Raw genomic sequence first — 11,671 nt, forward strand, 5'->3', positions numbered from 1 at the left:
TTCTAGTCTGTAACAGTGGTATACTATGAACACAACTAATATGGCACATTATTATACAGGTTTACACAGGAAGATATTGAAGCTTAAGGTTGCTGTAATAAAGGGAGAGTAAGAAGCACAATGTGAGACATTAAGCTGGATCAATATGATTTGTGTTTGTAAGAATGGCTTGTGAGTCTCTCTTACCAAGATCTTTTTCCCCAATTCTTTTTGGAGGATAAATGGCAATTAAAATCTTGCAGAAAAAAAGAAACAGTGAATATGCAGCAGGTGTGTCAGAGGAAAGGACAACTTGAATAAAATGTCATCTTTACGCATTGATGCTGGCTAAATTATCCAATCATGAAGCCACAGAAATAAGTGTAGTTGGTGAATAGAAAACCTTGAGTCAGCACACACACCATCATCTAAATAATTAGGTAAAGAACGCATTTGTTTCTACTTTAAAACAGCATTCTATCAAAAGATTGGACAAGGCTTAGAAAATGACAGATGTAAATCGTGCCACCATTCATCATAAATCTCACAATTTTATAATAAATTATATACATATGTATGTATGTATATATATGTAACTATAATATAATTATAATAATGGTTATAAAATCTTTGTGAATACTCGGCTTTTATTTTGGATATTAGGTACGGAAGTAGCAATTTATTCAGACGGCTCGAGGCTTTTATTTTGAGAATGTGACCGGAAGTGCGTTGTTCTATTGTGGCGTGCTTGACGCTGATGTTTTCTGTTCCCTGGGGCCACAGTGTTTTCAACGGGACTCAACTTACTACTTACTGGACTCGCCATGGCCGCTTGACCCGGGCTGAAATATCCTCCTTGTGTTATCATTTTTCCCGAGACATTTGCACAAACTTTTCCAGATAAACTTTCATCTTTTGTATAGTTTTTATGTCAAGAAATAAGGATGCAACCCCCACCGAGAAAGGTGAGTTTTTCCCCCGTCGTAGCCTCCAAAGCTAACGTTACTTGTCTGGAAACGCTCTCGACGAACTGGTGCATATTTAATGGTTGAAAGTGTACGCTTTGTTGCTGGTCGGCTGGTTTAAACGATGAACTTACCCTTTTTGTTTACTCTGCGAATGTGTGCTACCGTGTTGCCTTACAAGTTTAATTCGCCTCTGCTGTTTCTTTAAATAGCAGCAAAGGGAGAAAACTTGTTTAAAAAAAAAAAAAAAAAGTCCCATGTGCCACAATTTTTTTTTTAGGGGGAATAGCTCCGTTAACGTGCCCCCTCGTTCCCTCTCCAATGTCCTGCCAAACACGGTCAGAAAAATCTGACACTATAACCCGCTATCTGTGTGTCGGCGAAGCTCGCGCCGCTTGGAAAGAAATTTAACATATTCTAAGAAACAACTTCACCGAGGTGTTGTGTTACATCGGCGCACAAATGATTCACCAAGCAACTCTTTAAGTTCAAGTAAATACCACTTTGCTTCACAGCGGGTCCCGGTGCCATCGGAGGTCTGACTTCCAAGTTGAGAGGAGAAGGATTGCGGCAATAGCGGGCAAAAAAAGTTAGGATTTTATTTAAAGTAAATAAAGGTTACGTTTTTTTTTTCTCTATGCCGATTTTGATAGTGGATTTATATGTAATAAAAAGATATAAAATGAAGTCATGATCTGTCATTAAAGTGTGTTTTGACGCTGCGGAACAGCAAAAATGACAGATTTGTCTGTGTAGTTTGGTTTGCAAGGGAAGTCTGGTGGAAAAGAAGGAAAAACAATCGTTGTCGTCAAAGAGTATTTATAGCTTAAAAATAACAAGACTCAGTCCAGGAGTACACGATTTGTTTTTGAGTGTTTTTTAGTTGGAGAAATAAACGCAAAAAACACAAATTTCAGCAAAGTCTGGTTTCTGTGCGAAAAAATGTTGATGTGGGATCATATTTCAATAACATGGCTCAGCAGCACAGAAAAATTGACTATTTCTTCCCCAGTACGTTTTGAAAATACTATGCTGTTAATTGCAAACAAATAATGCATGTTTTGTTAAATGTCAAAACATATGCTGGCTGTTTTAAATATATTTATGGACATTTTTTAATTGATCTCCACAATGCCCCGAAGGAATACTTATAAATCTGTTTTTTTTCCCCTAAAAGTGCATTGATAGTTTCCTGTGAATATCATGAAGTTAAAGTAGATGCCCTGCCTCTCTGCCTTGGTTGACATTGATTGGTGTTTCCAGCTGTAGGTATTTTAACAGACCTAGATTTTAGCTGTGATTTCAGTGAGTTGTGATTTAAGTTTGTTTTGTGACATGACATTTATTTAAAAGTTTTTAGCCCCGAGAAGTGTGCAATTCACAATTTTTTAATATTTACATCTTCATTCTAGTTGAGGTTATTGAACTCTATTCTGGATCATGAAGGAAATAAGGATTATAAAGTGTTTTCCTGTTGACAGCTGTCCCAGTTATCAGTAATGACACCTGGTCACTGCACGTCATAGTTTATCTAACAGCCAATTAGAAACCCAGAGAGACTCACTCTCACCTGGCCAGAGATGCAGCTTGATAATGACTAGAGCTTATTTTCACCTGTACTTGAAGATAAGATGGTTTACCCTCGTTCAATCGTCATAAAGCCACAAAATATTTAAAATATTCAAGATATATTTACTGCATAATCTCTCTCCGTGAGAGGGTGAGTGAAGTCGCCCTTGTGACTTCAAGTATTTAATTTGCAAATGTAATTCACCTGTTTTTAATTTTGTGTTCATCATGCTTCGCCCTTATGTTGTTGTTTATCACGTGTACTACATTTTTGACTGGGAACAGTTCAGTTTCAGGTGTCGCTACGTCTCTGTCGATATATATACGTATACATCTCTCTCTATATATATAGATATATATATATATATGTGTGTGTGTGTGTGTGTGTGTGTGTGTATGTACTACTGGCAATGACCCATTGTATTTGTTTTGAAGTAGGCTTAAAGCAAACTCTAACAAGCTGTTTCTATCTGTTTCTGTTTGTGCCATATGAACTAAAAGGTGTTCTTAACATTTTAACAAACCTTGATTAGGGCTGAAGCTAATGAGTATTTTCATTGTTGATCAATCTGATGAGTCCTGTCTCACAATGAATGAGTTGTCTGATCTATAAAACATCAGAAAACAATTTCCTTAAAGCAAAGAGCATTTCATGAAATTGATTGTTTTACAAATATTGAGTTTGCTATCGTGTAAGGCAAAAACACAGCATGGAAATTAAGATCATTAAAATAGCTGCTGATTTTTTTTTTTTCTGTGGATCAATTAAGGGATTAATTGACTAATTGTTTAATCTCTAAGCTTAATAAAAACATATTTCTTCCTGACTAATGAGTACCGACAGTGACTGAGCACTGCTCAGTGGTTTAAACATATCTGCAGCACTCCAAGGTTGATATCCACCACCAGCTGCAGTAACTGTTTGATCTGTGATTGACAGGCTGAAGGTTGGGGATGTTAAAGGATGTGAAATGTTCTATATTTTTCTTATTGTTAGCAAACTCTATGAAAAGACCATAGATATCTTCGCTCTAGTTAGAGTAAAGTACTCGAGTATTTAACTGCAATCGACTGTTGACAAGTCTCCGAGCTGTCAGTAATGAGACCTGGTCACTGCACTTCATAATTTATCTAACGGCCAATTAGAAACCCAGAGAGACTTGACTCTCATCTGGTCATAGTTGTGCGATAATGAGTAGAGCTCATTTTCACTAATACCAATTATGAGCTCAGCTGAATCAACACAGGCCTCGAGAGTCACCGTTGTACCTGCGAGCGACACTTCAGCTGAAGGAGAGAGGTGTGCGACGCTCCCGGGTTCTTTCTAACGCGCCGTGTTTTCTGCTTCTTCTTCTCCTTCAGGTCCGGGTCACCCAGGAGCTCAAACACACTCATGCAGAGCAGATGAGCAGATTACACATCAAACACCAGACAGAATGTGACCTCCTGGAAGACCTGAGGTGAGCAGTCAGAGGTCAATCTGTAGTCGCGTAGACGAAGGTGGAGCGAAGAGTACCGTGTTTGCCAGAATATAAAACGGACCCTCCTTTCCCAACACCTGTGTTGGGAAAGAAGAAGAAGAAGAAGAAAAAAAACTTTCTGAGGGAACAAAACATTGACTGATCCCGGTGGAAGAGTTTCTAAGTTTCTAAACCAACAGCGAGTCCTCGTACTTTTTGTGAAACAATAAGTAAAACAACTTATAACGCATTAAAGCAGAATGTAAATTCGTGTTACTTTTCCATCACTCACATTCTCCCGTCAGTCACAATAATTTCGATATGTGTCTTCTATGTGAAATGTCTACACCATGAAAGTAAGCGTTATTACCAAATGTACGAAAGGTTTCTTTTAGTGGAAAAATTCAGCCCCTTGTTGTCAAAAACAAACCATGACAAACTCTCATTGCTTAAAGTGGGCTTAATAAAACATTTGTTGCGCTAATGATGTGCGATAATGAGACCTAACGAAGCTGGCTAGCCTTAGCAACATCGAGCCTAGAAGAAGAAGCTGGTGTTGTTATCTGCTGTTGTTGTCCTCGGATGTCATATGACCTCCGCTCTTTCCAAACAAACAAACAAACAAACAAAAAAAGCGTCTTATATTCTGGCCAATACAGTCATTTTGGTCTTTATGTTGAAACATCCTACAACAGTTAATTAAAGGGTCACACTTGTTTATGCTTAAAAGCCAGACAGCTGGTGTTATCCACCTACCATCGGATGAAGTTTGTTTTTTTACGTCCTTGTAGAAGTGATTCATTCTGCACTATCTCTCCGTCGCCCCTTTGATTTTTAAATAAGAATATTTCTCTGTGGTTTAGTTATAGTGTCCGGTGATTGTCTAAAATTGTTGGGACATTTGAAGAACAGCTATCAGCCTCTTAAATCCAAAAATGGTGGTGTATTAATCTTAAAATTGGAGGATCAGGCCGAGTAGACACTGGTTTTAAGAGGCAGACAGACAGCTTTAACACTGTGTTCAGATGCGTAGGCATGTTACGGGTTGAAAAGCCAAAGGTTGTGGTTGCATTTTCAGCCCTTAGTGTTGGGTTGAGTTGACAGCCTCCTGGCTCCCCACTTCCTGTCTGTGGTTGGTGGCAGAGCTCTGAACCTCCAAACAGCTGGATGTTAAGGTCATAGAGAGCTGCCAGATGTTCTGACTGCCCCGAATCGCTCGCTGTGGGAGGCTCAGTAACATTACTCTGCCAGACACAATGTGAAACTTGCCCGGTGGAGAATTCGCAAGGGTCAGCCCCTGATCTCAGACGAGAAATGATTCAGCAAACTGGAAATTGCATCTGGTTGTCAGCAAAAGCTCTGTTTGGGGAAAATGACAGGAAGTGAACGTGGAGGATGGGGGCTGGGGACGGGGGTCAGTGGAAGAGAGGGGGGCCATGGAAATGTAGACAAGAGGAAGGGAGCGAAGGAAGAGAGGGAAGCTCCCAGGAAGTACAACAGATTGTTTAGAGCCCGGGTGGAGCATGACAGTCGAGTCTGGACATGTTTAATGACTTAATGATGATTTGGCTGCCGTCAAGTTTTTCCCAGGGCGCTGACCTCTCTTCTTTTCTTAGGCTTTTGTGTAAATTTAACTTGCAGTGCAATTTAGCTTGTTACTGTTATTGTAAATCAACCCTGTGACAGTTAAATGCAAGTATAAAAACAATATTTACTGGCATGCCTCACATATCTCAACATGTTGTATATGTATTTACGAAACCAGCCAAACATTTTCAGCTATTTAAAAAATGACCGGTTTGTGAGAATCGAAAAGTGCTTCTTTATAAAATCACTGTTTTGCATCAACATTTCATGATCACGCAGAGGGGAAATCCATCATAGAAGAGGCAGTAAAAGCAAATCCCTCAGCTACTGTAGCCGCATTAAATTGTTTAGTCCTCGGTGAGGACTTACGTCAGACTGCGTCATTACAAACATCCATGTTAAGCATCACAGGAAGAGGGAAAACAAGCAGAAATTATACGGAAATTATAAACAATTAGCTTTGACAGACAACTGCACTTTCCTCGCTGACTCACAGAAGATTTCGTTTTGGGACGGGGGTTGATGTGAAGTAGAACAAACTCACGATAATGACATTGTTATCATGGAGAGACAAGATACTTACACCCTCCTTGAGTTATGACGGTGATACTTTTTAAAGTTACAGCTCAACTGATTTCCTGTTGCATGTGGGTGTTTGGTGGCACGGACCACCTGACATCAGGACCGCAACCGTGTTGTGTTTGGCGAAGCAAACTGTGTTTTAGCGGGGGCAGCAACACACCACTGTACCACGGTGGCTCTCTGTTGCATGTACGATGGGAGGCGCAAAGGGGGTGGGGGGGGGGGTTGGTTTTACTGGGAGTATTTTGTTTTTCTATTGGGATTTTGTAGTTGAGAACATGCTCTGACATTTAAGTCATTTTCCATTTCTGTGTGACAAGTCAGTTTGCCAGTTTGAAAAATCTATTTGTACTGTAATCATAGCCAGAATTATGTTGATGAATATAAAAACCTTTGGCTGAGGCAACCTGGTGATCTCTGGCTTTAAAGACGCTGATCATGAGACTCAATGTTCCTGGTTCAAGTCTCTGTTGCTTCACGTTCTCTATCGTTCCCACTTTCCCTGTGATCTGTCTCCTCATTAATAAACGCATAAAATCCCCCCAGAATATCCCTATAAATCAAAGAAAGGTGAAAGAAATATATTGTATGTGTTATCTGATCTTTACCGTAACATCGTGTGAAATACACTTATTTGGTTTCCATGCTACGTAGAAATATATTGTTTTACAGTCTCATCCTTTGTTGAGATTTGAAGCTTTACTATCATTCACATTCTCTTTTTTTCCTTCTCTTCAGGAGTTTTAGCCAAAAGAGGGCAGCTGTGGAGAGAGACTACGCCCAGGTAAGTAAATCTGAACTCGACTGCATGTGGTCTTTTCTCACCGTGTGATTGATGCTTGTCAACATCCTCACTTCCCTGCCTTGTCATTTGCGTCACTAAAAATACGTTTTTTTCTTGTCGTTTTTTAATGACATTGTCCTCTAAAAGACACCATGTGACAGTGAGGTTGAGGATGTGGGCCTAAGAAAGCTTGCAGTTCTCATGTGGCGAGATAACTCATGAATGGTAACCAGCCGCAGAGAAGAAAAACACCACAACAGAGAGAGTGATCCGCCGGCTCGTTTCCTCCTCGCTGTGTTGTTTTCTGCCCACAGCTTCCTGAAGACGTCAATAGCCGGTCTCAGAGTCCCTCTCTCTCCTCCTCTGCTGTGTTCAGGTTTTGCAGCCATGTGAGGAATGTCCACCACCACTGTGAAGAGATGGGGCACGTCTGTCGTTATCCCACTAGCGGCCTTGCGTGTCTTGTTTGCCCATGTGCGTTCGGGCTCCGGTTCTTCATACGTGGATATAATGTTGACAATTGGAGACGAGTCTGGTTCTTTGAAGCTGCTTTTAAAAATTCATCTGGAACTGTGTTCAGGGCAACAAGTCCTTAAAGGGACAGTTCGGGTTATTTGACGTGGCGTTGTGTGAAGTGGTCATGCATAGTCGGTGTGTTACCTGCTGTAGATTCAGATCAGTTCACTGCTTGTTGGCTGAAACAATCCAACATCCGGGATATTTTCAGCGGTTTATCTTCCGGGAGAAAACAGCGCTTTCCTTTGGCACTACATTTTTCAACCGCTGAACTACTGTATTCCTACGCACGAGCACCTACAGAGCGCACTAAAAGTGACACATTACTTTACGTGCAGCGCGCTGATCTGAACCTATTGCAGGTAATACACTTACCAGGCATGACTACCTCACACAACCCCACGTCAAATCACCCGAACTATCCCTTAAAGCCATTGATACTTAGCTGCATCATGGTCACATGAACTTATTTTTAGAGACAGATGGCTCGCTCTCTTAGAGATATAATTAAATCAAATGTTGATATAATTATGATTTTAGATGACAACATGCAGGAAAACTTCATTGGCATTTAATTTGACATGGGAATGAAATGGGAATACTAAAACCTTTGAACTCGCTTTACTGAAAATTGTTGTTTTTATAACTTTTTTATAAGAGACATCAGTGTTTCATGTTTTCCTCATGATTCACTCTTGGAAGTTCCTTGCCTGTCCATTGGGGAGAACCCCACAAGTCATGCACCAACTTAACTCATGGTGTAACAAACATTCACAGCTGTTATTTAAGTGCGGAAACAATGTGTAGCACAAAAAAAATCAGACTTATGGTTGTGAATCCGTTGCCTTCTTGGATGCTGCTTCATGTAAGTGCAATCACATGATCAGCACGCAGCCAAACATGAGCACTGATCATGGTTTCAAATCTCTACTCATTTTTGCTTTAATTGAAAGCACGAGCGCAAAATAACTTCAACCAGAGGTCCTCAAACATCCTTCATAAGTTCCACATGAGAACTGAGAATTACCAGGATTATTTTAGCCTGATAACAAAGCGTTATGCTGCATCTGAAGAGCAGGGCCTTGGTCCTGAGGGGTGTTTCATACAGGCGGCTCAGAAATCCAGGGCTTATTGTGAGAAATCTGCCTCGAATGAGCCAGAAGAGCAAAAAATTCATGTACCTCTCCCAAATATTCACAGTCTGGGCTGTATGCAAAGCTTTATTACAGCGTATTCAGTGTCACATTCACCACCGCAGACAGCCGATCTTTGGAGGCTTTTGCAGCTTTTGGAATCGCACGTAGAAATTTAAGAGCGTTCGTAGAAAACACTTACAATAAATAAGCCTGATTTACCGAAGGTTTAACCCGTAATCTTGCGTTTTGAAACACCCCATCTTAAATACATTACGTTACACTACATACAGCATGTATCTAAACAGAAATCATGGGGTTAGGTTAATCATACACCTCAAATTGATCACAGCCAGTCAAAGTCTTACTTAGATTTTAAGCTTTGTACTCGTCTTCCTGTGAAGAGAAGCTCCTCTTTCTGACTCCTGCTGTTGTAAAATCTCTGATACCTGTTTGTGCATTATTTAAACGGCTCGGCTGCGTCCATGTTATCATGTCACCTGGCATAAAAGATTTACATTGTCTCAGGATGAGGAAAGAGAAGCAGGAGCACTGCAGTAACCTCTGCACATATCGGAGAACCCTGGAGAGGACTGTAACAAAAATAATTTCATTGATCCAGCACAATAATGCATCTGTAATTATTACCATGAGTTGAACTGTGTTTGGGCTCGCATTTTTTTTATGGTACACACCCTCTTGGACTAATTCCTGATTGGCTACATCGTCCATTTAAAATTGTGAGCATGTGTTTGGCAGCTGAATCATCACTGTAGTTATCAGCTGGTTCATAAACGTACCAGGAGGAGAATAAACAATGGAAAGGCAATGCTTGTTTTCATTTCTAAATTAACTTAAATGACCTTTCCTCCTCACATATATAAAATGTTAGTCACCTATTTTGAGGACTAGGAAAGAAAAGAATAGAAAAAGAACAGTCGGGCTTAAGCATGTGGAGCCTGCAGGCTAGCTTTTGTAACACTGTGCATGTGTGTTTTATTGGATATGCATGCCCAAGTTATACTGTTGTTTTGAAAGGCAGATTTTGTAAGAACAGAGCAATGAGACATAGTTCTGTCCTCTTCTGCTTAATTAGTATGTTGTGAGTCTTTATCGAAGCGGGATGAGATTATATCTGTTGATCTATGAAGGCATTATGTGTTGTATCTCAGATTATTTCACTATAGTTCGTAGTAGTAGTATCGTTGAACTGATCAGTCGATCGATAGAAACATTTATGTACTAGATATTTTTGATATTGTGAGTAACTTTTCAGGTAAAATACCAAAACATTTGCTGGTTGCAGCTTCTTAAATTTCCTTCTGATTGGACAAAAAAAGACATTAAGACATCATCTTGGCTGTGGGACATTGGAATGGACCTTTTCCCCAGTTTTCTAACATTTGATGGACAAAACATTTGACTGATTTGTTGAGAAAATAACCCTTAGATTAATTGATAAGTGAAAATAAGTGTTTGTTGCAGCCCTTAAAATGAAGAAAATGTCTTCATTGAAAGGTGTTCTGTGTGTCCGGGTTGTTCTGCCTGCTATGTGATCAATTAGACACCCGCTGCCAATGGTTGAATCAAAGTGGGTCAGAGTGTCTCTGGAACACTTCGTTCCCCTTCGTTTACAAACCCCTCTTTTTCTTTTCCTTTTTTTGAATCTCTTCTCTTTACGCGCCTTTTTCTGGGTCTCTTACACCTGCAAGCTGCTTTAGCCATTAGCCGATTGCTATTCAAATCACACTGTGTGATTAAAATGTCCTCCTCTGTGCGGCTCTTCCTCTGCCGTCCTCGCATCCCTCCTCCTCCCCTTCCCTTGCCCCCCCCCCAATCACACTATTCAGGCGCGTCCGCTAGGCTAGCTCAGTTTGGCGATTCTCTTTCTATCTGAGTCCCACAATGGACGGGTTTGTAGCGGCTTGGAAGCTCTGGCACCAAGATCACCAAGACCAACGAGTTCAGCTTAACAGGGTTGTCTTTTCACCGTGGACAGAGGAAGGATAGATGGGCTCATTTCCTTGATGGGCACTTGTTGGGGCCTAAAAGAAAAAAAGAAAAAAAACACTTGAGTGAGCAATAAAAAAAACAAAACAAACAAAAGACACAAAAAATAAATAAGTGGTGTCTTTTTAAAAAAAAATGAAAATAGATATCATGAGGTGGATTTCTCTATCTGGAATGGCCTTTCCCCACATATTTCAGTGAAAAAAAATGTTGTAATATATTTGGCCATATCGGCCTTCCCCGACTTTCGTAAAGAAATTAAACTCCGCCCACTCAGACTAGTTTCAGATTACATCCCTGTTTATCCAGAGTCACATAAAATATTAAACATTTTGTGTGAAATCGTGTCATAATTGCAGCGTGAAGTCTTAAGTAATTGCTAAAAAGGTGTTTCGTGAGGCCGCATTAACCTTGACCTTTGACCTTTTGACCACCAAAATCTAATCAGTTCATCCTTGAGTCCTTGTGAATGTTTGTGCCAAATTAGAGTAAGTTCTGTCAAGGCGTTACTGAGATATCGTGTCCATGAGAATGAGACAAATGGACGGACAACCCAAAAAATAATATGTGCAGTGCGGCATAAAAAAGAAGCGTTTATAAACGGACATCAATCGTCAATCTGTAATTGTAAATCAATCCAATTTAGATCATCTGCAGAGTGCTTAAAATATTTAAGTCCTTTCAGTAGAAGTAAATTATTTGACATAACAAACATACACTCATCCAGATATCCTCCTTTTTGTGTGTGTGTGTGTGTGTGTGTGTGTGTGTGTGTGTGTCCTGCTGTTTACCCTGTCCCACTATTTTTGGTTCTTCAAAGGTTAACCTCACTGCTGGCCCGAGGTGGAGCAACCTAATATATCTCCAAGGGTGAATGTGGTTTAAATGAATTTTTTTTTTTTTTTTTTCTCTTCCAAAATTGAACCTGAAAAAAGTGAGCCGACCTCTAAACAGGTGAACGGGTCCATGCAGCGTTGAATCACACTGAAAGAGCAACTGACTGTGACCAGAAAGCACTTTTTAATGAGTGTGTATTTTGAATTGGTTTGGTGTATCTGGTGTGGGTGAACTGGGGGGGGGGGGGGG

The 11,671-nt window shown here is 40.2% G+C and overlaps 1 protein-coding gene across 1 annotated transcript in view; it reads left to right on the forward strand.

Moving 5' to 3' along the window:
- Nucleotides 1-730: 730 nt before the first annotated feature.
- Nucleotides 731-11,671, forward strand: part of LOC111673241 (F-BAR and double SH3 domains protein 2-like) — a 32,811-nt gene continuing 21,870 nt past the window's right edge. The window contains exons 1-3 of the mRNA XM_023430948.2: nucleotides 731-944; nucleotides 3,876-3,973; nucleotides 6,881-6,926. Coding sequence (XP_023286716.1) covers nucleotides 924-944; nucleotides 3,876-3,973; nucleotides 6,881-6,926 — 165 coding nt within the window. The 5' untranslated portion in view covers nucleotides 731-923. The remainder of the gene's footprint in view (nucleotides 945-3,875; nucleotides 3,974-6,880; nucleotides 6,927-11,671) is intronic.

Source organism: Seriola lalandi, unplaced genomic scaffold (genome assembly GCF_002814215.2).
Source record: "Seriola lalandi dorsalis isolate HSWRI2012SDOR001 ecotype SW California unplaced genomic scaffold, Sedor1 jcf7180002054914, whole genome shotgun sequence".
In the NCBI taxonomy this organism is placed as follows: domain Eukaryota; kingdom Metazoa; phylum Chordata; class Actinopteri; order Carangiformes; family Carangidae; genus Seriola; species Seriola lalandi.